Here is a 25,287-nt window from a genome sequence, read left to right on the forward strand (position 1 = left end):
TGTGAGAGCGGGAGTGTGTGTGTGTGTGTGTGTGTGTGTCCATATGAGAGTGGGAGTGTGTGTGTGTGTGTGTGTGAGAGCGGGAGTGTGTGTGTGTGTGTGTGTGTGTGTGTGCGTGTGTGCGTGTGTCCATATGAGAGCGGGAGTGTGTCTGTGTCTGTGTGTGTGTGTGTGTGAGAGCGGGAGTGTGTGTGTGTCCATATGAGAGCGGGAGTGTGTCTGTGTGTGTGTGTGTGAGAGCGGGAGTGTGTGTGTGTCCATATGAGAGCGGGAGTGTGTCTGTGTGTGTCTGTGTGTGTGTGTGAGAGAGTGGGAGTGTGTGTGTGTGTGTGTGTGTGTGTCCATATGAGAGCGGGAGTGTGTGTGTGTGTGTGTGTGTGAGAGTGGGAGTGTGTGTGAGGGTGTGTGTGTGTGAGAGCGGGAGTGTGTGTGCGTGTGTGTGTGTGTGTGTGTCCATATGAGAGCGGGAGTCTGTCTGTGTGTGTGAGAGAGCGGGAGTGTGTGTGCGTGTGTGTGTGTGTGTGTGTGTGAGAGCGGGAGTGTGTGTGCGTGTGTGTGTGTGTGCGTGTGTGTGTCCATATGAGAGCGGGAGTGTGTCTGTGTGTGTGTGAGAGAGCGGGAGTGTGTGTGTGTGTGTGTGTGTGTGTGTGTGTGAGAGAGAGAAAGAGAGCACGTGCATGTGTGTCAGACAGAGTGGAAGAGAGGCAGATAGGGATAGATTCAGAGATGAAGAGGCAGAAAACTGCTGTATGGGTGAAAAACAGCTCTGAATGTTTTATAAATCTCTCTGGTTGGGCATGCAGGATAAATATGTGGTTGAGTATGTAGGAATAACCTCTTTTATTGAGTATGTGGGATTAACCTCTTAATTGATTTAATCACGTGTCACCAAAATATATATCATAGGTAATTTTATATTGTCAAGTGCCAATGACATATGCACACTTCACCATTTTCCAGTCTTTTATATGAATCTACAAATGTTGAGCGGACACGCCGAGCTTTAATCCGAAGATCCGGTGCTTAAACGTGAGAAATCCCTTAATCTCCTTCTGCAGCCATTGCATTAAACACTGGCTTCTCATTTTTCGAAGCACTGGTATCAGACCGATTATAACAATCAATCATTGTCTGTTACGTTCTGGTCATTTTGAAAAGAAAAGTGACTTAGAACACTGGCACAGAATGTACCTACTGTGTTCTCTGTGTGCCTGGACCCACAGAATCAAGCAATTTTTTAAATGTCCTGTTTTATTACACAAATCATTTATTTAGAGGGAAGTAGTTTGCGAAACAAAAGATTTTGTAGAATTTACAGTACTTGCACTTTCAGTATGATGATAAGAAATATCTCTAAAACAGGAATATTATCTGAGTATCAGTCATCTGATAGTTCTGGTAAAAGTAATACATATGAACTTACTGTACCATCAAGAAAGAAGATCGACCCAGCCCCAACCAATCATCCCAGCCTCAACCAACTGATCCAGCCCCAACCATCCCAGCCCCAACCAACTGACCCAGCCGCAACCAACTGACCAAACCAACTGACCCAGCCCAAACCAACTGACCCAACCACAACCAACTGACCAAACCAACTGACCCAGCCCAAACCAACGAACCCAGCCCAACCAACTGGCCCAGCCCCAACCAACTGGCCCAGCCCCAGCCAACTGATCCAGCCCCGACCAACTGATCCAGCCCCAACCAACTGACCCAGCCCCAACCAACCAACCAACCAACCAAATCTCAACCAACCGATCCAGCCCCAACCAACCAACCCAGTAGTGCCATTAAAGTAATGATAAAAATAGCCTCCACTGACCCGTGCTCCATAATACCAATCTTAATATGGATGCATTGCTGATAAACATTTTAAATAAATTGCAGATTCTTTCATCATATTTTTTTTCTGTCTGTGAAAATGAAACTTGAAAGAATTTGGCCATTTATAACTTGGGTGAAAATGATAATCTCCCTGGAGGGGATTATTTTGAAAACCCTCAGAAAATAACAACTCATGTCCAGGGAATATTTGTTTTGATAGTGATTACTGTAATCCACTGTTCACACAAACCTGGGTACTCATCTGCCATTTAAATCATGACTTTACTTAATAGTGTCGTTGCTTCAGTTTTGATTTAAGAACGGTAACACTAAACCTTTTGTAAATATGATAGTATCGTGTGTTTGTGTGTGTGTGTGTGTGTGTGCGTGGATGTGTTTATTTCAGTATTATTTTTTAAAATAAAGGGTGGCATGTATATGACGTATTGAGAGACACAACATGCTTCAGTTACATTAAGCCGTGATTACATCAGTGCAGTCTCTGTTGCTGAGCAACACGTGTTAATAATAAAAACACGGACAGGTTTAAGGAATGGATTTTTATGAACGCGGCTTTAATTGTTATTGTTATTGCTGTTGTTTACTCATTTGGTGAGTGTCTGTGCTCAAGGCGGTTTTTTTTAATGGTTTATCATTACTGCCATTAATATGGAAAAATGAAACGTAGCATTCTGTTCTCATCATACCCTGGTTGGGATCAACTGAGTCTTCTATCAGTGAGTAAACTTCATATCAAATCATTTTCCAGACCTGGGTGTCTGGGTACACTTTACATTAACTCCTTCTACAATCCTGACTGCCAAAAGATATCAGTACGTTGTCCTCATCCGTGCATGCCTGTCATACAGAAACGCCCGACACCCATGCACATGACTGCGCTGTTAGCTGTTAATATAAGCTGTTGAGAAAGAGCAGTTGGGCCATTCTCTTGTATTGGGGCTTTTCCACTGTGTACAATGGAAAAGCCAGTGACTGATAAAGGTTTAAATAAATTAAGAATTACGAGGATAACGTTTTGACACATAATGGTATTTTGAAAAATTAAGTACATTTTATTATTTATTTACATTACTTACCGTTTTATTTTAGAAAAATTAAGTACACGGTCTCCCATTTTTGTATCAAACACAAGGAATGGATGAAGTAGCATATATATAAAAGGAGTAGATGTACTGGCTTTGAATTTAATTTGTTCCATTGGCCTGTGATAGTTTATAATGTGGGGCTGTGAATTAAATGGTGGCTGATCATTGTGATGAAAGATTATGTGTAAAATCCATGGGCTTCATAGGAAATCCATCGGAGGTGTTTTTTTTAATAGGGAATAATATGGAATAAATGTGTTTGATTAAACATGGCATGCTTTTCCTTGGCCCAAGTTTGGGTAGTGCTTCCTGAAAACACACATGCTTTTTAGGGGCCGTCCTGTACCTGCCTTGGGTCAATGGGGCGAGTTACACCGAGTCAGGTGTCCGTGGTGGTTTTAAGTGCTTAATTTAAGTCATTAACTGGCTAAAGAGTCGCACACCTTGTTCCTGGGGATTAAGTGGCTGCTAATTGAACAGAAACCATACAAACCTGACATTGCGTTCCACCAAGACTAGAGGTAAACCTGCAGACATGGCGGTCCTCCAGGACTGGAGTTAAACCTGCAGACACTGTGGCCCTCCAGGACTGGAGTTAAACCTGCAGACACTGTGGCCCTCCAGGACTGGAGTTAAACCTGCAGACACTGTGGCCCTCCAGGACTGGAGTTAAACCTGCAGACACTGTGGCCCTCCAGGACTGGAGTTAAACCTGCAGACATGGCGGCCCTCCAGGACTGGAGTTAAACCTGCAGACACTGTGGCCCTCCAGGACTGGAGTTAAACCTGCAGGCATGGCGGCCCTCCAAGACTGGAGTTAAACCTGCAGACACTGTGGCCCTCCAGGACTGGAGTTAAACCTGCAGACCCTGTGGCCCTCCAGGACTGGAGTTAAACCTGCAGACACTGTGGCCCTCCAGGACTGGAGTTAAACCTGCAGACACTGTGGCCCTCCAGGACTGGAGTTAAACCTGCAGACGCTGTGGCCCTCCAGGACTGGAGTTAAACCTGCAGACACTGTGGCCCTCCACGACTGGAGTTAAACCTGCAGACGCTGTGGCCCTCCAGGACTGGAGTTAAACCTGCAGACGCTGTGGCCCTCCAGGACTGGAGTTAAACCTGCAGACGCTGTGGCCCTCCAGGACTGGAGTTAAACCTGCAGACACTGTGGCCCTCCAGGACTGGAGTTAAACCTGCAGACACTGTGGCCCTCCAGGACTGGAGTTAAACCTGCAGACACTGTGGCCCTCCAGGACTGGAGTTAAAGACCACTGTTTTACACATTCTCCCAATCAGTCAAAACATTACATGTGGAAATTTTGCCTATTATTATTATTATTATTATTATTATTATTATTATTAGAGGGGAGGGAGATGCACAGTTTAACATGAATATCACGTTCCCTTCTGGATACCTGCTATTAATGTTACTTGTAATACAAGTTTGACATTTTTATATGAACACTTTCCAATATTAACCTTAACTTAATTCTCACTTTAATTTAAGAGATCCCCACCCACATTTGCTGGGAAGGAGGGAATGGTCATTAAGGCACTACCCCAGTCAGGATCCTCCAAAATTATATTTTCGTATTGGTGTGATTATATGTGTATTCCTTTCCTGAAAACCCACATTGAAAACATGATTTTGTCATGTTGTTATGCTTATTGAAAGGATTTCAAAACTGAAAAGCTTTTCAAAAAAATGGAAAACAATTATACACAGAAAACAAGATTTGTGTAAATAAATTTATTTGTGAGCCTGAGGTCACAAGTTCAAGCAAAATTTGTTTTTGCCAGTGGAATCTCAGCTCCGCGTTATCTAGGATTTCACTCTTAGCATTAATTTCACTCGCAGCGGAAAACAAGACGGTGTTTGTATCAAGGTCCGCCTTCGATCTGATTACTAAAACAAAGCAAGCCCCTGGAAAGACACCGATTCAAAACATGGAGAGTGAGAGGCCTCGCACGTCTGTTCATAAATACATCACTCTTTCCTTTTTTTGCTTTGTGCGCAATGACTGCACAAACAGTAAACAATTTAATCTGCGCTCCATCCAGATTTCCTACTATATGTTCCAAGGGATTACATGGCAGATGACTGGATTACACAATTAATACTCATGTGGACCGCGGGGGACGACCGGTGATCTGATATTGACACCCAAATTTTCAGTGGCGGTCAGAGAGGAAAAGGGGTTAGAAGCCGAGGGGGGGAGATCAAGCTCAAGTGACAATATTTAGTGATGGCAAATGTAAATAATATGGATTTAAGAAACCAGCGTCACCACAACATGTCCATTTCCCGATAATGTACTGTAAGAACAATCTAAACCATGTGCTGCTGCGTTGTTGTGAACAGCCGAGCACGCTACGGTTTCATTTATGCCTGCTGGTTTGCTCTGAGCGGATAAGGGGGAGTGGGTGAGACAGAAATGGAGATGTGCGCTGTGACTGTTACATGAATTTCACTTTGTTGTGCAAATAAAAACTCAATGTCTCAGAGCGCTGAACTGGCTTTGGGAAAGGGATCTGCAGATTTACAGATGAAGTGAAAAGTATTCATCATTTAAATTATAAATCATGTAAATTATCACCTATATTTTGATCGATTGATAGGTAGACAGGTGGATGGATGGATGGACGGCTGGGTGGATAGATAGATAGATAGACAGATAGATTCTTTATCATCCTCCAAGAGAAAATTTGTCTTAATAGTCAGAACATGTACAGTCCACATATGCAAAGCCCAAAGTAACATGTCCAGATATAGTGTGCATCATACGCACATTCAACAAGCTTATAGAACGTTATCTATCTAAGCTGGACTCTGCTTTTTCACAATGGGAACTTATTTAGTTATGATTTCAAGACACCACGGTGATTTTTCAGTCGACTGAGCAGTTTCCAAACACTTTAAATGTGTTTAAAAGATTTGTATTAGTGATGGGTTAAATACACTCTACCCCTACCCTTAGGGTCCACCCTACCCCACCCTAAGCGTCCATTCTAACCCTGCCTGAAAGCTGCACAAGAATATGGTGAATTCATCCTCAATGTGACATAGTAATGAATCCCATCAGATCCCTGTATAGACTTTGTTTTCATTGCTTTAATAAGAATCAGCTTTGGGGTGGGGGGACATGGTCCTGTCACAGGACCTTAAATACGCAAGTTAGATTTTCTCCGACATGTTTGTGTAACTTGATTTATTTTTCTCTGGTGATCAGCTCTATTGCCTTTTAAATGTGTATAAAAACAGGGGGGAAGGAGAAGACATCCGGTTCCTCCAGCCTTGACACTGATCAGGATCTGCGACTCTCGGGTCGTTCATTAACTTCCTGCCTGTCTCTCCAGTGGAGCGGTGCTGTTTGACCACTGCTTGCCTGCTATGTGCAAACAATGGTGATTAAGCAACAGATTAAACCTGCTCATTAATAATGAAGGGGCTTGTTTTCCCTTTGTTTCCTGTCCTTTTACACTAATAGCCACATTAAAAGCTGTTTACAAGCCGCCAATGAGAGCAACTGAGGGAAAGCACTTAACGTGATGCCCTAAAGATGCTTGCTGCATTTAGAGAGGAATGACACCTGATCAATGAGGTCCTTAAAGTAAGATTGTCTGAGTCAAGCTAGCTGGAAGATGCTCAATAATAAAGACATAAAAGAACTGGCTCTGAACCAATTTGTTAATTATGAATGCAGAAGTTAGGCAACATTGCTTAATTGTGATCCGCATTTGCCCCTACCTCCTCGGCCTTTCGATACTCTGGATCCGACCATTAGCGGGAGCATAGATCAGTGGTGTTTACTTTCAGCGCTGATTTCCGTCACCGTTTCGAAACCTGCTATTTTTCAGCGAATTGGGAGGATTTTTCAGTGATGCGAATCCAGCCAAATCCCATGTAAATGAACGAGCTATTTTGGATAGCCAGTGTCACCCGTATTTGTTTATGTTTACGGTCTGAAATGAGAGAAACCGGTAGAAGCCGGGCAGATAAATATAATGAATATATTTAGAGGAAAGATCATAACTATATTTGATAAAATTCTAAACCAAACTAATTGCCTCAAATAAATAGCATATAAATGAAACTGATCACAGAGGATGTACTGGGCGCCATTTTGTTTTTAGTAATGAGGACAGGGGGAGGACAGTAATGCCAGATAACTGCTGTTATTCTGGAGTATGATGCTGAATGCACACAGTCTTTCCTGTCCTAAATGGCATACATTACACATGCATAATGCTTACATTAATATAACGTTAATAACACAACATTAATATAACATTAATAACACAACGTATTTATGAATGACACCGTGACACACGATACGTAAAACGACCTTTTCAAATGAGAAATAACCCATTATGTCACCTCACTTAAAATTCCTGGGTACATTTATGAATGATTAATAAAGGTGTTATGCGGTGGTAATGAAGGCATTGCACGTGCTTCTTGAGTGCTTTAGGAACACTTCATTTAACGTGTGGCTGTAATTCATAACACTTTTTATGATTATGATTTACAGTGCTCTGCCCGAGGAATGTTTAAGAGTAACCAAATAAGATGTACGAAACCTGTTACAGTTACTAGCAGCAACTATGCTCCGTGTACAACGGTTTGATATGTAGGATGTAATATAGTTTCTGTTTAATCCATAGAAAGAATAAGAAATTAGATTTTAGATTACAATGCAAACACAATTAATCTGATGGAATATACAGAAAAATAATTATGCTGTTTTTTCTATGTATTTATTTGGCTGAACCTTTCATTCAGGATTACTAACCAGACTATCAAAGGGGTTTATATAAGTGCATATGGTAAGGACAGCAATAATTAAGCCCTGTGTATAGAACAAGAATTAAAACACTAAAAGCATAGCATTAGCTACCGAGTGGCACAAACAAAAGCTGTTATACAAGTGTACACTCCTTTCTTTTCCACCTGTCAAGTTTAAGTGGGAGGTTAAATGCAAGCAGGTCTAAAAGCTGTAGTTTACAACAGTCCACTTTCCACAGCAACTGACATGAGTCGATTAGCTAAGGGAAGTGCCAAGTCTTAGAATGAAGTGGTAGTGTGTATCGCACAACAGTAATTTTATGTCCCTGGAACTGCATCAGGTACTATACATTTAAGCACAGTTTCAATGGCACGTTCTGGGTGAATGAGGCATTCTAGAACAGAGCTCCAAGATGTGGTGAGTGATGTCACAGATAACACGGTTCCATTTCATTGGCCCTCATGGAGAACAGGTGTGGCAGGGTTCCCCTTTATTGGAGAACATGCATGGACTCATTGGGGAGGTATCTTGAGGTGATCGAAGCTGGTAAATTACACAGCTCAAACGGGTGAGAGAGGAGTGATGAGAGGATGGCGATGGGGAGGAGCTGGGCCTTTTTAGGTGACCAATAGGAAAGCACCAAGGTAAAATTCAAGGGGTCTGCTGGTTTTGTTTTTCACCTTAAAATCAATGCCCAATTCAGAACCAAGACGCCGGGCATGGGGAGCTGACTGTGTAGTACCCTGCATGGATCAATTATTTGTTGAAAAACCTGCTGCCCCAGTAGGTCTCCAGGGGCTTGTATCAGGAAGCAGGATTACAGAGTTAGCTGGATAACTGAGTAAAACCTAAAACCACCCCCTGCAACATGGACTAAAGTAAAAAGAGTTCTAGGTTTTATTTAGTGCAATACAGTGAATGTCCATTTCAAATGTCTTGCTTATAATTATTATTATTTTTTTTTAGCTAGGACATATTTTACAAATGTAGGATGAATACCTTTTTGTAAATAAGTTTTCATGTCTAACACCTGCAATTCCAATTAACTGTCCGAAATTATTTGGGATTTGATTCATTCTTTGATTTGGTTGATTAAATGAGAGGTTACACTAATTTGTGTGATTTTTCTGAGGGGGGAAATTTAGAGTTGGGAGACAATGCAGCTCCATAAGTCCCAAGACCCAGCAATTCATTTTTCTCCCCTGTAGGGGTTGTGAGTGTAGTCTTAATCTGAAGAACTATTTTTTATACTATGCTGAAACCCACACTACAAGGGACATTCAGTAAAAAAATAATAGCTTTGACAATATTTTCATTTCAGCATTTTTGTCATCCAAGACACTTGTATTGTGTGAATGAAAACTAAAATGCCTAAACTTTTTTTCTGCTGAGTTTCCAGAGGCTATCTGTAGACACGGATTCTGAGTACATTACAGTGTTTTTAGCTGCAGGGGGTCATTTAGGGTCAGGCTGTTATGCAGTGTCTTTATCAAAGACACTGACACACTGTGTAACATAAGGCCAATGACATCATAGCTTTAGATATCTGAATACTTCACCATAAATTTTTTCGGTCTGAAGTGATTTAGTTTGTTGCTGAAGTAAGGTGTATTCAGATTGTTTATAACGAATAGAAACAAGTTATGTTACTTATTTGCTAAACTACATTTTCACTGCTTCTAACTGAATTCTAACATCTTGTAGGTGCTACTAGAGGGCTCACAGTTTATTCGCACTTCATCTGTTAGGCCGAAGCCTATTAAGACTAGACTGCGTTACTTGGCCCTTTACTCGTTGTCGCAGCTGACAAATGCAGTTTGCCTGCAACTTAAATGGGAGAAAATGTCACAATTTAAGAGCCTCGTTATTTCGCGTGTTCTTGTGTGGTTGTGCGCGCCTGCTTATTCCTGTTTTCATGGTCGCCCGTTATTAACGGTGGACCCGTCAGGTTTAAACGTTGCGCAGATCATTTTTAATAAAGTCTTCTGCCATCTGTCAATCAGCAAACTCGATGTACGTTAAGAAACATATTATGTACAGACAAAATGGGGTTGGGAAATTACAGTGAACTTACATCTAGTCTGGTCTCTAGTCTGAAATAATTAGAATAATAAGTTATAATATAATATTTAAGAACTCGTTTATGTTTAATTCGCACGTGAGGATACATGCTAAGTGTAGCTATTAATCGATTTTTATATTGCCTTATTTAAATGTTTTCTGTTTGAGTGCAAGTTCGGATATCTCCACTGCTCATCATTTCCAGATATAATTACAACGTGTTTTCTTTTTCATCCCCTTGTATTCTTGGACTGGAATAAGTAGTCTATAACCGATTTATGTTTATCAAAATTTTGAAGTTACTGAATTAAGACTTGTATATGTCCTCGGGTCCAGCTGTATAAATGCAAATTAAATGTGCCGCTTCGAATGGTGTGAAGCCTAATACTTAAGAGGAATGTTATTTTTATTCGATCAGTTGAAGTTTTAGCTTGAGACAGTTTATGTGTGACAAAAGCATCATTTCCTAAGTCTTTTGACTTAAGTAGCCTATCTACTACAATTCAAGTAGTCTACCTTCGGTAAACTAGCAGTAAATCCATAGTCGCCGTCAAGTGCCCTGTACTTGTAAAGTGTTGAGTTTGAGGATATAAGGTTAAACATGACCAGCAATGACTGCTTATGTTGCCTATATTGGGCCTACTTTTTGTACTTCATCATGAATTTAATAGAGTGTATGCTTAAATATCACATTTTTTGTGCTCTTTAATATGGACGTTTAAATCCGAATTACAGTTTAGTGCACGTTGTTCGTTTATGTTAATTTATCAATCTCATTTTAACCCAATTTCCCTGATTTATTTCAAGTTTATATTGTACTTTCTCTTGAAAAGCCTTACGCGCATTACAATGTGTGTTTTTCTTTAATTTGTTTAACCATGAAGTATGAATAGCCTATATTGCTTTTAAAACATTAAGAGCGTTATATGGATCTGAACGAGGCTATGTTTCTTCTTTCTTTTAATTATAATATTTCAAATTAACTTTTTGTAGCATCGGGATGTGTAGTTTAATTGTAAGCCGGAACATCTGCGTAGTTAGGTAGGCTAATTGATTTCACTGTGCGAGAATGCGCTAGTTTCGTACAAGGTGTACACAGACCGACATGAATTGGAAGTGTTCATTTTCTTATCCTATTAAATGGGATTTCACAAGTGTAAAGGCCGCTGCTATTCGTTCAGGTCGCGTTCCCTGTGTGAAGTGTTTGTATTGGCTGAAAGGAGTGTAATTTTCACGCTTGTCTCTGTTGTCCGATAGCGCGCCTGTGTAATTTCTCTCCTCTTCGTTCTCTTCTTTTCACGGTTTCATATCCCCTGGCATAACCTCGATGTTAGACGGCACGCGCAACAGAAGAGAAAAGAGCCGTTCGAGACGCGCGAAACAGATCTACAGAACACGTTGAATTTTCACGCTGTCCAACTTTACCTGACAAAGTCAAGGAAAGAAACACTGTGTTCTTGTCAGAAGACGGGAAGGGGTGCAGGGCATGCAGAAAACGGGCGCAGCTCAGTTTTGCCGAGACAAGTTACGCCGCATCCTGTATTCGGTACGGTAAGATACCAACTGCAGATGATTGTACATGCCGATGTATTTCAGTGGCACGCTTACCGGATAATATGAGTTGAGCGATCGCTAAAAAAAATAATCAATTTACTGCCTTAATTCGTGTGATCACTGGTCTGTAGGTACTTGTTACGTGTTTGCTTGCGCTCAGATGAACCTTTATAGAACAGTTGGTATTGTCTAATAGGCCTATATGAAAATTAGATTATAAAATATTTTTTAATGTTGTAAAATGGGAGCCAGAAAAAATAGGGGTAATCCCAACTGCTATTTTCAACCTTGCTGTTGCAAAAGGGACATTAGAAATTAAAGCATTAAAATTAAGGGCATGGGTGTGTTGGAGGGGTTGGGGTTGTTTGTTATTTCAGATGAAATTTCTTTGCAGAGAGATTCTTTACAGAAGTTGTCACAAAATGCTAATTTGCATCTAGTACCGTGAAGTTTACGACAATACTGTCATGAGGTTGTGGTGGTGTTAGTAGTAGAGGAAGACAAAAAATAACTTTAGACATATTTATAGTTTAATAGCTGTTGACTGTAAGCAAGGCTGTATAATATTAATGTATTATAAAGAAGAATGTAAAGGTCCTAGAAATTATGACCTGTTCATTTTATACATGCATCCCATACCTTTTTGGAATATGTTAAGAAGAGTTCAGAATTATTCTTGAAAAAAGCAAGGTTCATATCACAGTAGTGATTTATCAAATGGAGATCAGTGAGAATCAAAGTAATCTCAGAGTGGATATTCAAGATTTATATTGGGACAGACGATATGGTTACAATCAGAGGGATCACATCCATGAAGGGCATTGTGGGACATAAAGTCCTCCAGGGATATGATGTGTCACTATGAGCAGGGTGTTGTGGGAAGTGGAGTTCTATTGAGATATGTATCAGTGTTATCAGGACATGTTTGGCGATGAGCAGGGTGTTATGGAAAATAAATTCCCCAGGGATAGATAAGCAGCGTTTTGTGGGACGTTTAATCCCTCAGGGATGTGTATCAGAGCAGAGCGGGATGTCCTGGGAAGTGGAGTACCCAAGGATGTGTGTTGAGATATTTGCATAAATAATCTTTACAAGAACATTTGTGTAAGTTGGCAAAACATTGAAGGCCGTTTAAATACGCCGTTAACATAATGCGTTTTGAAACCCCAAAAGTGGCTACTATACAAAATTTTTAAATGTTTCAAAACTGCTGCTCAATTCATTAACAAATCCCCTTGGCGTATTAAAACACCAATTCATCGCAAGTAAGTTTCCATAACTGTATGTGAAGAAAACACTTGTTATTCGTAGTTGGTATAGGGTGGCTGCAGACTGAGCCCAGGTGTGTGTCTCTGACAGACTGCATGTAGAGTGCTGTGTTCAGCTTTGGGGCTCAGACTATGAGGTCAAAGAGTAGAAGCCCTCGAAAAGGTTCTTAGAAGGATGACAAGGGTATCAAATATAGTTAGACGTTTCTGAGAGAGGATTTAGATCATATTCATTCATTCAACACTGCATTGTCCTGACTGTCCAAGTTATTTTCTTTCACTTTGAAAATGAGTAATGGACAAAATTATGGTCTTACCACAGATGGAAGGGAGACCAGTTTTCTGAGTTTGGTGGTAATACATGTGATCCTATTAAACAGTGAATATGAATGACTTCCCTGCCACGTCAACAGTAAATTATGTTAAAACCAGAAAGATGGCCACGGGTGCTGAGCTTCACACGCCAATTCAGTGTTCAGCTTAGTGCTTGGCACAGTAATTGGCACAGTGTTCAGCTCAGTGCTTGGCACAGTAATTGGCACAGTGTTCAGCTCAGTGCTTGGCACAGTAATTGGCACAGTGTTCAGCTCAATGCTTGGCACAGTAATTGGCACAGTGTTCAGCTCAGTGCTTGGCACAGTAATTGGCACAGTGTTCAGCTCAATGCTTGGCACAGTAATTGGCACAGTGTTCAGCTCAGTGCTTGGCACAGTAATTGGCACAGTGTTCAGCTCAGTGCTTGGCACAGTGTTCAGCTCAATGCTTGGCACAGTAATTGGCATAGTGTTCAGCTCAATGCTTGGCACAGTAATTGGCACAGTGTTCAGCTCAGTGCTTGGCACAGTGATTGGCACAGTGTTCAGCTCAGTGCTTGGCACAGTAATTGGCACAGTGTTCAGCTCAATGCTTGGCACAGTAATTGGCACAGTGTTCAGGTCAGTGCTTGGCACAGTAATTGGCACAGTGTTCAGCTCAGTGCTTGGCACAGTGATTGGCACAGTGTTCAGCTCAGTGCTTGGCACAGTAATTGGCACAGTGTTCAGCTCAATGCTTGGCACAGTAATTGGCACAGTGTTCAGGTCAGTGCTTGGCACAGTAATTGGCACAGTGTTCAGCTCAGTGCTTGGCACAGTGTTCAGCTCAATGCTTGGCACAGTAATTGGCATAGTGTTCAGCTCAATGCTTGGCACAGTAATTGGCACAGTGTTCAGCTCAGTGTTCAGCACAGTGATTGGCACAGTGTTCAGTACAGTGTTCAAGGTAAAAAAAACTCCATGCCATACTACAGTGGAAATGCTGTCCTTGTATCTTGAGTACACAGCAATAAAATCCATAATGGAAAGCTTTACTTTTGTGTTAATTAACATGACCAATTATCTTATAGTACTAATTATGTATAAAATCTGTGATGAGTAATTATGCGGTACAGAAGGTACTGAATTTCCAGTTGAATGTAATGAAAGGGGACAGATGGAGACTAAATGTACATGTTGCACTTACTTTAGCAAACGTGTTTCATTTGTATTTTTATTAATTTGTGGAAATGGTTCACAGGCTCCAGCTGTTAGTCAGGACTTCATTGACCCGTTAAAGCCGTTGACTGCACAGTTACCTCATCTCATCCTTGGTCTGAATTTTTTTTCCTGGGTATAAATTTGCTACTGATTTTGCCACAATATAGAAAATCAGCTCACCTGCAGCTCTCCAATGGCAAGGCAGCAAACCGCTGGCCTTGTCTTGCAGGTAAATAATGAGCCTAGATAGACTGAAAGGCCTTCTCTCAATATCAGCTGTTCTTCTGTCCATGACCCTTTCACAACTGTGAAGTGTGCGTACAGAAATTCAGAAATTTCACTTATTTCTAAAGGGAGCATCACATCACGTTGGTTAGCAGCCTAATAACTGAACTGATTGATTACTTTTTAATAATCACACAACACATATATGCATAATGTGGCCTCGGAGAGCACTTTGTTATAAGTGCCTAATTCATACTTGAGATCAATTAACAGGTCATTAAACTTGGGTGGAATCAGGTTTTCCTTTGGAAACTGGTAGGCATGCTGCTAAGTATGAATGCCCCATATTAATTTAAGCACTGTTATAATCAGCAACAACAAATTATTTCCTGTGGTGGATACTGTGGCACCTGAATATTTTAGAAAGAGATTGCATTTATTGTATATTGTTATTAATTGATTAACAAACCGGTGGACTGACAGATAAATTCACAGTGGGAACCTGAATAGGATTTTGGACATCTGGTCACTGAAAGCAAACAAATTCTCGAAAATGAAGTTTTCAAAGACAAACAATGTATAATGAGCTAAATCGATTCTGTTATTTTACAGACGAAATCACAAAGAACTTCAACTCATGTCCTCTAGAACATGGGTGCAATTAGAACCTCTTATCACAATCTAAATGACCTGTTCTCATTAGTGAACTTTCTCCTGTTTTACAGGTAATACCTGCTTTTTACATTCACTGTGGGGAAGGGTCTTTTGTTTAAAAGAACTGCAGACATGGTGTTGAGCATTGAGAAAATAATGTTGTAGAGCACTGGACAGTTTTTAATTTTACAGGTGGTTGGGTCTTGTTCTTGACTGGAGCTGTTTTTTGAAAACTCACCTTTTCACCTTTCTTTCTTTGTAATTAATTTAAAAGTAATTTTGTGTGTTTTTTTCTATTGATCTGGCTGCTGAGTATCTATATAAGTATATTACCTCATTGTTTTTTTGGTTTTTTAATCACTGCTTTGATTGTTTCTAGTGATCTTTGTCATGTGCTTAGTACACCAATGTAGGCTTTCTTTGAAATGTTTGTCTTATTGTTGTCATTATTAAAGAGTATGTGCATGCCGTGCCACAGTTTTCAACCAGTACATCTGTATGATCTTTTTGTAACAGTAAATATTGTAATATTGTAAATATTCTGCATAGAGTAAAAGTAAGTTAACGCCTTTGCATTAATCCCTTTTTCATACTCACACAAAATGGCCCACACCCAAAACTTAGAGAGGCGCAGACTGGTGAAGCCTAAAAATAAAGAAACCAGAGAGTCCTTAATCCTTAAGGAGGAACTTGAGTGTACGACTCTGGTATCTTTATATTATTCTCTTTCATACTCAAGGAATGTTACAGCTACAGCTACTGCTGTATTAATGCTCTATAGACAGAAACTGCACTATGGAGTTCATAATGCACCTTACCGCTGTTTTTGCTATGGCGGCTTGTTCAATTAAAAGAATCTCTTTCATGTTGGTGGCGGTAAGTTAAGTTCACCATGTATTAAATAGGCATGCACAGGTGTATGAACATTGCTGTCAGTCCTTATACATCCTATTATAATCCAGGCTTACTCTCCCAGCTAGGAACGGCCGATGATTTGTGTAGGCCCATCTGACTGTCCGCCAGTTCGGGAGGAGCTCGGACAGGCACACGTTCCCCTCTGAAGCTCATCTGACTGTCCAGCACTGCCTCTCACGTACAGTCCAGCAGCTGGGCTGCAGAGGGGTGTACTTCACACACAGGTGTGCAGGTAGACCGTAGGCAGCTGGGCTTTTGAGGGGTGTACTTCACCCACAGGTGCTCAGGTAGACCATAGGCAGCTGGGCTTCAGAGGGGTAAACAACATGCACAGGTGCGCAGGTAGACCATAGGCAGCTGGGCTTTTGAGGGGTGTACTTCATACACAGGTGTGCAGGTAGACCGTAGGCACCTGGGCTTTAGAGGGGTGTACTTCACGCACAGGTGCGCAGGTAGACCGTAGGCACAGGTCCGCTGCCCCTGTGGCCAGCTGATAGGGACTTTAAGCACCGACGGCTGCAGATACTTGAGCGTACGAATGTCTGATTTCTTTATTTCTGCGCTCTGCTAGTCCGTACCTACAACTTTTGGGCGTGAAATAGAGACGAATGCGAAGGTGTGAATTTACTTTTGCTCTATGCAGAATGTTTACAGTGTTACAATATTTGCTGTCACAGAAAGATCTGTGACAGCAAACAAATCTGTGCTCTTTCGTGTGTGCGTGAATTTGGCTTGCTCCCCGTCTGCCGCCGTAGCCTGCCGATCTACTGAGTGAAAGTAGCATTTTCTCCCGGAGTAGATCAGCACGTTACAGAGGCATACAGGAAGAATATCAAATTCACGCACGCGCTAAAGAGCACTGGTTTATTTCCGCTAACTGTAGCTGTACCCGCAGCCATCGATGCTTGAACTCCCTTATCTGCTGTTGTGGGGCTGCTGGCTGCAGCTCTCTTCCTCCATGATGGTCCTCTCGGTTGCATTTTTACGCCTTCGCGCATCGGCAAAGGGGGCGAAGCTGGAGCCGCGGAGGTTACACGCCGTCCCTTATCTGAGCCGGACTGCTGCCATGCGCACTCGTTTAGTACACTTAGTACTGGCGCGGGCTGCTTCGTAGCGGCTGTCCACTTCAGTACAGACGCACCTAAGCCCATCAGACCTGTCCTTTATTTATCTGCACTGGACTAACGGCATGGGTGCAGTTCTCACCCCACGTGGGGAAACCTCAACGTGCGTCAAACTGCTCTCCTCTCCCAGGACCCCCAAATCCCGTCCATCACTTTTTGTGCATCTATTGAAAGTTCATGAAAGATATGACTTTTTAAACTGCCAATGAATTCGTAGGTCTTTTGACATCGTTTTCTTTTTTCTGTCTTTTTTTCTTTTTCTTTTTACAGTTTCTGTAAAGTTATTGTTATTGTTTTCTTGTAAAATTAACAAATTATCTTTCTGATTTCAATAATAGATCTGTTTTAAAATGGCTTTTTTTGTTGCTGATGGAAAACATTTTTAGATGTATGATGTGCTTCTGTACAGCTATATGTCTATGTGTGCGTCAATATGTATTCTTTGAATATGTATTGCTTTGCTGAAATTATTGTATTTAACTTGTCAGCCCATGCTTCTGTTTTACATCAAACTTCGAGCTGACTAATTTGAGCACATTTGAGTTGATTAACAACGTATTAATTAAATTTAGCATTGACTTGAAGCAATGATAGGCACAAGACCCAGGCCTAATGTTGAAAGTACATGCAAGACCTCTTCATACGCTTTAACTTCCTCTGTGGTAACGATGCAAGACTGGAGTTGACTGCATAGAGAAGCGGCTATGGTCATCGTATGAAATGTATACTCCAGGACAATGTGTATACCTCAATCACATGCAGTGTGTTGGTGTCCATTTTTCTTTGTTGTGCAGCCTTGTCTGCATCTTTTGGGGTGACATTGCACTTGGGGTGTCAATGGGGAATTGAGTAATCACCTGGAATTTACAAAGGATCTTTCATTCCTGACAATGTCAGTTGTGCTTCCTGTTTGTGGCAGTCTGAAAGTTTAAGATAAACGTGACTGTTCATTAGTTTAAATTGAAATTACATATGGCAGTCCCAAGATACAGGAATTGGCTTTGTGTCTTCTGGGTCTGTTTTAATAACATTTTCATCACATATGAAGTTTGTCAGATGCAAATAGTATAGTTGAGAATGACAGTTTGTCTAGGTGTTTGTAGTGGATTCCAATAACCTAAAGGCCTGGACTCATTCTCTGTCATGAGAATCATATTTCTGGTACTGACCAAACCAATGCAGTCTTTGATCGTTGCATAGGCCAATTACAATAGACTACCTGGTACACGTGCATCGGCCTAGACACCTTTCCATTTACATATTACAAATTCATTAAATAGGCTAAGCCGTTGTGTTGCGCTTTTCAATTTGTCCGTCATCGTTTTTTCGGCGCTAAGCTCAACAAGACACGCAAGGATACCAACTATCTTTCATAAAAGGCAAACAAATTAAAAATTATTATGCCATAGCTACGGAATAGGCTCTCCTCTGTGAGTACTCTGAATGCAGCGGCTAGGTTTGACCAGTATGTTCTTCCTTCTCCAGAGAAGCCCAGACTGTCTCAAGCACGTCGCTCCTTACCCTGCTATTCTGAATCTCTGGGTGTTCTCCTAAAGGCTATCCGTCTCTGTCTCTACGGTTTGTACACGTTTACAAGTAGAGCAGCCTACGCATCCGCTTTTATTGTTTGATTATATGGTAGGTTGCTCATCACTGTCCTACCCATCCCTGGGTATTGAAAAAACCAACAGCGTTTGTTGCCAATATTATAATAACTACTGCACTTTGACTATAATTGTCACATTATCATTGTGATTGGCAGCCAGTTGCGCAGATACAATTAATTAATGCCGTGTAATGAAGGCAATTATACACAACTCGGTGCCAGTTTTCTACATAAAGTTTGGGGGACTAGAATCGCGTAAATATACCAGTATTGACAGAGTGTGATATAGTCTAGAGATATTAGGAACGGCACACGTACCGTATGACCAGGTATGTCCTTTACTTGCATTTCTGTGTATTTTCAAAAAATTAATTGATAGGCTATACGCCAACATCCTCCCGGTTATACTCTCGTCGATTAGGTTTTCTAAAATTTGATTCAGTTTAGTTTACCTAACACTTTTATGTTAAACTTAATAGTCATGTGTCAACCAATTTTCAAACTACAACTACAACAAACTACAACGACGAGGCTACCCAAGTCGACTGATTCCAATAGCTTGCGCAATCAGAGATGTAAGCCGAAATACCTTAGGCAATGACGTCAGAGCACGTGTGTTTCAGGAGCCAAGGGATATTATGCTCGCATTTCAATAATTGTCTTTTACAATAAACGAGTAATAAAGAGTAGGCCTAATGGAAAACGCCAAAGGGAAATAACGCGGTCATACATTATTTTTTTCCAAGTAAAAAACATTAAATAAACTATGTCTTTACTCAGGAATTATGTTTGTAATTGTATGATGGAATAAAATAAAATTATTTGATTTCAGAAAAATGAAAAATGACCGTTATGGACCATGACGTCCGAGAGTGAGCAACACAATTATCTTTGGTTGAATTGTGAACTGAAATAAATGTGATTACGAACTCATTTAAACATATTGACAAATCTACAAAATAAGTTATCGAACTTGAACTTGTTTTGATATATGACTTCTCACGTGACTATGGTAATGGCTGGGGATTATAACGCACGTGTCATGCTGTGCACACAATTGAAGCAATATTTAAATCAAAATGAATAATGGTGGATTTCAGCTGGCAGAGAGATTTTTCGTATTTAAAAATTATAATTAGTCGCCTAGAGCATTTTTGATATTGACACATTTAGTGTTAAATGGCGCAAATCTGGTAAGTCTTGAATCCTCGAATTGATAACATTATGATGGTGATGATAATGACGATTATTATTATTATTATTATTATTATTATTACTACTACTACTACTACTATTACTACTACGACTACTACTACAACTACTAGGCTACTCGAACTACTAGCTACTACTATAGTTTAAGAGGTAGAAGCAGTAGTATTATTAGCAATAGTAGTAGCAGTCGAATGAGCTTCGACCCCCCACATAAACAATTATTTTTACACGCACGATTAATTTCACCGGAGAGTTACTTCCCTGCACACGTTCTCAGCATTATGGAAGTAAAGAATTTATTAACGATTAACCGTAACATGCTGTTAGAAGTAGTAGCAGTAGAAACGGGATCATTGGACTTTACTGATATTATTAGTTATCAGCCTAATACAATGCATGTATATTTTAGTTAACTCAGTCCATCTTAAAATTGGATTGAGTTAACTAAATAATGAAGTAAACAATAATTCAAAATATTTTAAACTACCACAAGAAATCTGCGTATGGTTACTGTAGCCTACATGTTTTCTGTCTTTTCCTCCGTTATTAACACGATGCGTATTTAAGTTTTTTTTTCAAAGCCCGTGGTATTGAAGGATGAGAGCGAGTCCCATCTGCGGAATCCTGAACCTAATTTAGATCCCATCGTTTCTGCTTTTGTCTCGCCTCTACAGTCGCCCTCAAAGCACAAAACCAAGCGGCAAAGCACCGCGAAGGACGGAGACTGCTACCTACAGCAAAATAATGGTGAAAACGAAGAAAGGAACCATTACATTTTTAATACAAATTAAAAATACAACAATACCCGCATTGTCACCTTAATAGTTACAAATGAACGTAATTGTATTTAAATAATGTCCGATGAAACAGAGCCGTAACTGGTTTGTGCGCAATACTGAACGTTGTAGAATTTGTATAAGAAGGCCAGCTGTATATTTTTGCGTGGTATTTTGTCCCACTGTTTGTACTCTTCATTACGATGAAAAATATAGCTCCTAGCGTAGGTTATGACACTGAAGACATATGTGACTGAACTGTGCGGTCAGGAGAATATTATGAAATAGCCACATTCCACACTGAAAACCAAACCAATTCTATTTTTTTCATTCAAATGATTTATAAAACACCATAAAGGCATATAGTACTGGACAGAATTTTAGCGCGGTGGAAGAAGTGCGGTTTTGAAGTGTGTCTTTATAGCCCGACAGTTGGCTAATAATATGTGAGCTGATTTATTTTTCACTGCACAGGGACGCGAACGAAATAAAGTTTCAGCAAATTGTTAGTGCGGTTGATTTCGGCAGATTTCTTAGTAACTGAAATCTATAGGGAACGGTCGTGTGGCATTGGTTTGGGAAAGCATAGCCAAACTTGATTTCTGGCTATTGTTCTGTTTCAATCGCTCATAGATTCGTCTATAATCACATCTTTCGGTTTTTAAGATTATATTTATGAATAACAATGGGCTTCTTAATAAGCGGATCCATGCAGTGGACTTACACTCGCAATGTAATGAATCTCATATATACTTTTTTAAACCCACTCATTGAAAACCCTCGCTCGTCATAATATTAATTTCATGCTAAACGACTCGATGATATCGTTGTATGCAAGGAGTTAAAGCAGTTTAGCGTATTGATTAGCTGGTGTCCCTGAAATCTTGTATTTTTTCCAGGTCATCACTCTCCGCTTAATTGTAGTCAGTGGCGGTCGTCCTAATGATGAAAAAGATGACAGGTCGACAGCTAATCATCATTTTATTTCCCGCCTCCCATCCACGGTTTAATTTTGCGATTGATTGAAGTTGTGAATTTTTCTGACTTGAAATGTGTTCATTTCTGTAGTGCATTTTAAACGATTGGCTTTTGACCTTGTTATAGTGTGTCATAGGCTATAGCCTACACTGTATGCTTGACTGGTTTACAGGACACGGACTGAGACTGCGACAATGCGGGTTGACAATTATTATAACAGCTGTTGTTATAATAATATTAATAATTGTAACAATAACAGTGTATTATTATTATTATAATTATTATTATTATTATTATTTTGACATTTCTTTTTTTTGATGCAACCTATAGCCTACCTTTTTTTGGAAATTAAAGCATAATAGTTTTGTAAGGATCTAGGCAACATACTTTGTTGATACAAGAAGTAATAAAATGTCGCATTTCAGTCGGATTTGAGCAAGTATAAATTATGCAATAATTAAATTAAATGTCACTGTATTCTGTTTCCACTAGTGCCTTATCTTTTGATTTAAGCATCGCTATGGGTCGGGTAATTGATATTGTTTTCTTCTTCTGGTTTTACTGATGAGGTTATATTCAAGAAAATTATTAATTGTTGTTAGACTTGTTCAACGGTTGGTCGGCTCTGAGTGATTCAAATCCTCGGACAAAATCGGCTCATGCTTGATCATTCACGTGCGTTTAAATACTGTATAGTTGTAGGAGCTGTTCTTTTGGCTTAAAATCAAATACCATGAGGTGGGTATAGCGAGACATAGACTAGGCTTATTCTGAATGAATATGTAGGCCAGTTTTAAGTATTGTTGAATTCAAACACAATAAAATACAATAAGCTAAATATAGGTGTTCAAGAATATCTACAGTTCCGTTTGTTCTTAACTAAAAGGTGGGATTGGTGGTGGAGGTATAAACGGGTCATAATTGAAATGAGTGATACAGCCTATAAGTATGACATCATTCAGTATCTTAGGGAGAGTGTTTCCGTTAGCTTTTGTTCATATATCTCTTCAGATGTTTCTCCAATATTGTTAACAAACTATGTACATATGGTGCTTGTCGATTGGTGAGTTTTCCTCATTCAGATTGGAGGTGAACGGCGTCCGCAGCAGCCCGGGGCTTGGCTCCTGGATTAGCCTCTCTTTAGAGTTGAGTGGCAGTTAGCGAAACGTCATTGGCTCCCCGTAAAAAGGCTTTTCAGTAGCGGTGCAAGTCGAGGAGCAGAGCTACGCCAATCAACTCGCATTGAACAACACACAGGAAGTCCTTTTAAAGGGAATAAGTCGACAGGCAATGCGCACTTATTCATTCTTCATCGACTGTTAACTCGCTGGAAGAGAGCAAAGCAGCTGCCCTGAACGGATTTTATGTGTTTATTTTCGACATACGTCATTACATCTTTTATTGTGCTGCTGCAGGTTCGCATCGCAGGGGCAGACATGCTTCATTCTTTTATTTAGTAACGTTTGGATTTTTATTCTCACTGGCGGTAAGCAAGTTATACTGTTGGCGAAGATTTCCATGTCATCCTTCTACGTTGTTAAAACAGTCAAGACATAATAGCAGATTTTACGTCTAGTTCTGTTTCAGTTGTTAGTATTAGTTTTGTGTAGCCTATAATATATTGTCTCTCCATATTTTCGTAGCCTAAACCTATAGGTAATGCTGAAAACTAGAACTGTGTGGTGCCGGGTTTATCAATTCGTGTGATTATGAACGGATTTGGCAAAGATGACATGAGGTTATAGTTTATGACTCCGTGTAGCATCAACACGGGCTACAACAGGTTGGAGCGTGCGTGGAAAATACCGTTATTAACATGACTGGGAGCGGTGTATAATAACAATACTAATAATACAAATAATAATGTTATAATTTTGGGATATTTTGTGGGATCATATGTAATGCTGGCTGGCTGAATGAAAGTATGAATTGCTTTGAGCATCATTCACGTTTAATCATAACTAAAACGTTTATATGTAGATTGGTAATAACACTCGTGTGATAATATATATTTTAAAAATAACTTAATACATTTGAAGCGAGTGAAATTAAATTGTCTGTGTATACTCAATGGGCAATAAATTTGAACAAAAATGTGAAATTGTACACACGCGTCCGTGGCAGAATAATTGGTCTTAAACTATCAAGTTGACATGATCTGTTATCTAAATATTGAATTTCTTGCACCTATACATGATTATTTTGTGCGAGCATTTCATGTCCGCTGTTTAAATGTAGAAAAACCTACTTCAGAAGTTAACTATTGTTGAAGTTTTATGATGAAACACTCGAAGAAATCTAAATAATATATAAACAATTATAGTTTTTCAAAATTAACGCATGGGCGATTCGGGAATTTTGTGCAGATTATTTAATATTTTTCAATTAAATGTCAAGTCTATGAATGACTGCAGAATTGACTGAGATAATTGTTCAATCATCAGATGCATTATTTTATATAGCTTTTGTTTTTTCTTCTTCTTCGTGTTGTTATTGTTGCTATTCATTACTTCAAGTTTTATTATTATTCTTATTATTCTTCTTATTATTATTATTATTAATAATAATAATAATAATAATAATAATAATAATAATAATGGATGAATACATGCATTTTATTGATAAGAATAATATAATTTGTTTACCGCTGTGGAAACAATTAAGATGGGGTGTAATGCACAAATAAATAGCATTTGAATTCCCAAAAATAAAATATTAACAAGACAACATCTGAAACATTTTTATCTTGATTAGTATCAGTACCTGTGCTTCTAAATGGAAAATATGTTTCTTCTTCTTCTCTGGAATCTTTTTTCAGGTCAGAGAGAACTGAGTTATCGTCCGGTCGTCTCTGCAGCATGGACAAAGTCCTCCTCCCCGGACCCAGCGACATCGTGATGACCACGCCGCCCGGCTCGTTCCAGCCGCAGCCCCTCACGCCCCCGCGCCCCGGACACCCCTCCTCCTCCTCGCTCAAGCCCAACCAGGTGGGCCAGGTGATCCTGTACGGCGTGCCCATCGTCTCCCTGGTGATCGACGGCCAGGAGCGGCTGTGCCTGGCGCAGATCTCCAACACCCTGCTCAAGAACTACAGCTACAACGAGATCCACAACCGGCGGGTGGCGCTGGGCATCACCTGCGTGCAGTGCACGCCCGTGCAGCTGGAGATCCTGCGCCGGGCGGGCGCCATGCCCATCTCCTCGCGCCGCTGCGGCATGATCACCAAGCGCGAGGCCGAGCGCCTCTGCAAGTCCTTCCTGGGCGAGAACTCGCCGCCGAAGCTGCCGGACAACTTCGCCTTCGACGTGTCGCACGAGTGCGCCTGGGGCTGCCGCGGCAACTTCATCCCGGCCCGCTACAACAGCTCGCGGGCCAAGTGCATCAAGTGCTCGTACTGCAGCATGTACTTCTCGCCCAACAAGTTCATCTTCCACTCGCACCGCACGCCCGAGGCCAAGTACACGCAGCCCGACGCCGCCAACTTCAACTCCTGGCGCCGCCACCTCAAGCTGTCGGACAAGACGCCGCCGGACGACCTGGCCTTCGCCTGGGAGGACGTCAAGGCCATGTTCAACGGCGGCAGCCGAAAGCGCGCCCTGCCGCCGTCCCACTGCTCGTCGCTGGGCGCCGCCAAGGCCGCCGGCTCCGTCCTGCCCCACATGATCTCGGCCGACCTGGGC

At 40.7% G+C, this 25,287-nt stretch overlaps 1 protein-coding gene across 9 annotated transcripts in view; it reads left to right on the top strand.

Annotated features, from left to right (window-relative positions):
* Positions 1-25,287, top strand: part of skor2 (SKI family transcriptional corepressor 2) — a 97,160-nt gene that overhangs the window by 63,532 nt on the left and 8,341 nt on the right. For 4 of the 9 annotated variants that reach the window (XM_035390162.1, XM_035390161.1, XM_035390165.1 and 1 more), the window contains one exon: positions 24,426-25,287. This exon is cut by the window's right edge and continues 993 nt beyond it. In XM_035390162.1, coding sequence (XP_035246053.1) covers positions 24,426-25,287 — 862 coding nt within the window. Of the gene's footprint in view, positions 1-11,103; positions 11,328-18,891; positions 18,971-19,793; positions 19,835-20,527; positions 20,601-22,824; positions 23,094-24,425 lie in introns of those variants that run through there. The other 5 variants (XM_035390168.1, XM_035390167.1, XM_035390164.1 and 2 more) reach the window with 5 other exon arrangements.

This window comes from Anguilla anguilla, chromosome 14, assembly GCF_013347855.1.
Source record: "Anguilla anguilla isolate fAngAng1 chromosome 14, fAngAng1.pri, whole genome shotgun sequence".
In the NCBI taxonomy this organism is placed as follows: domain Eukaryota; kingdom Metazoa; phylum Chordata; class Actinopteri; order Anguilliformes; family Anguillidae; genus Anguilla; species Anguilla anguilla.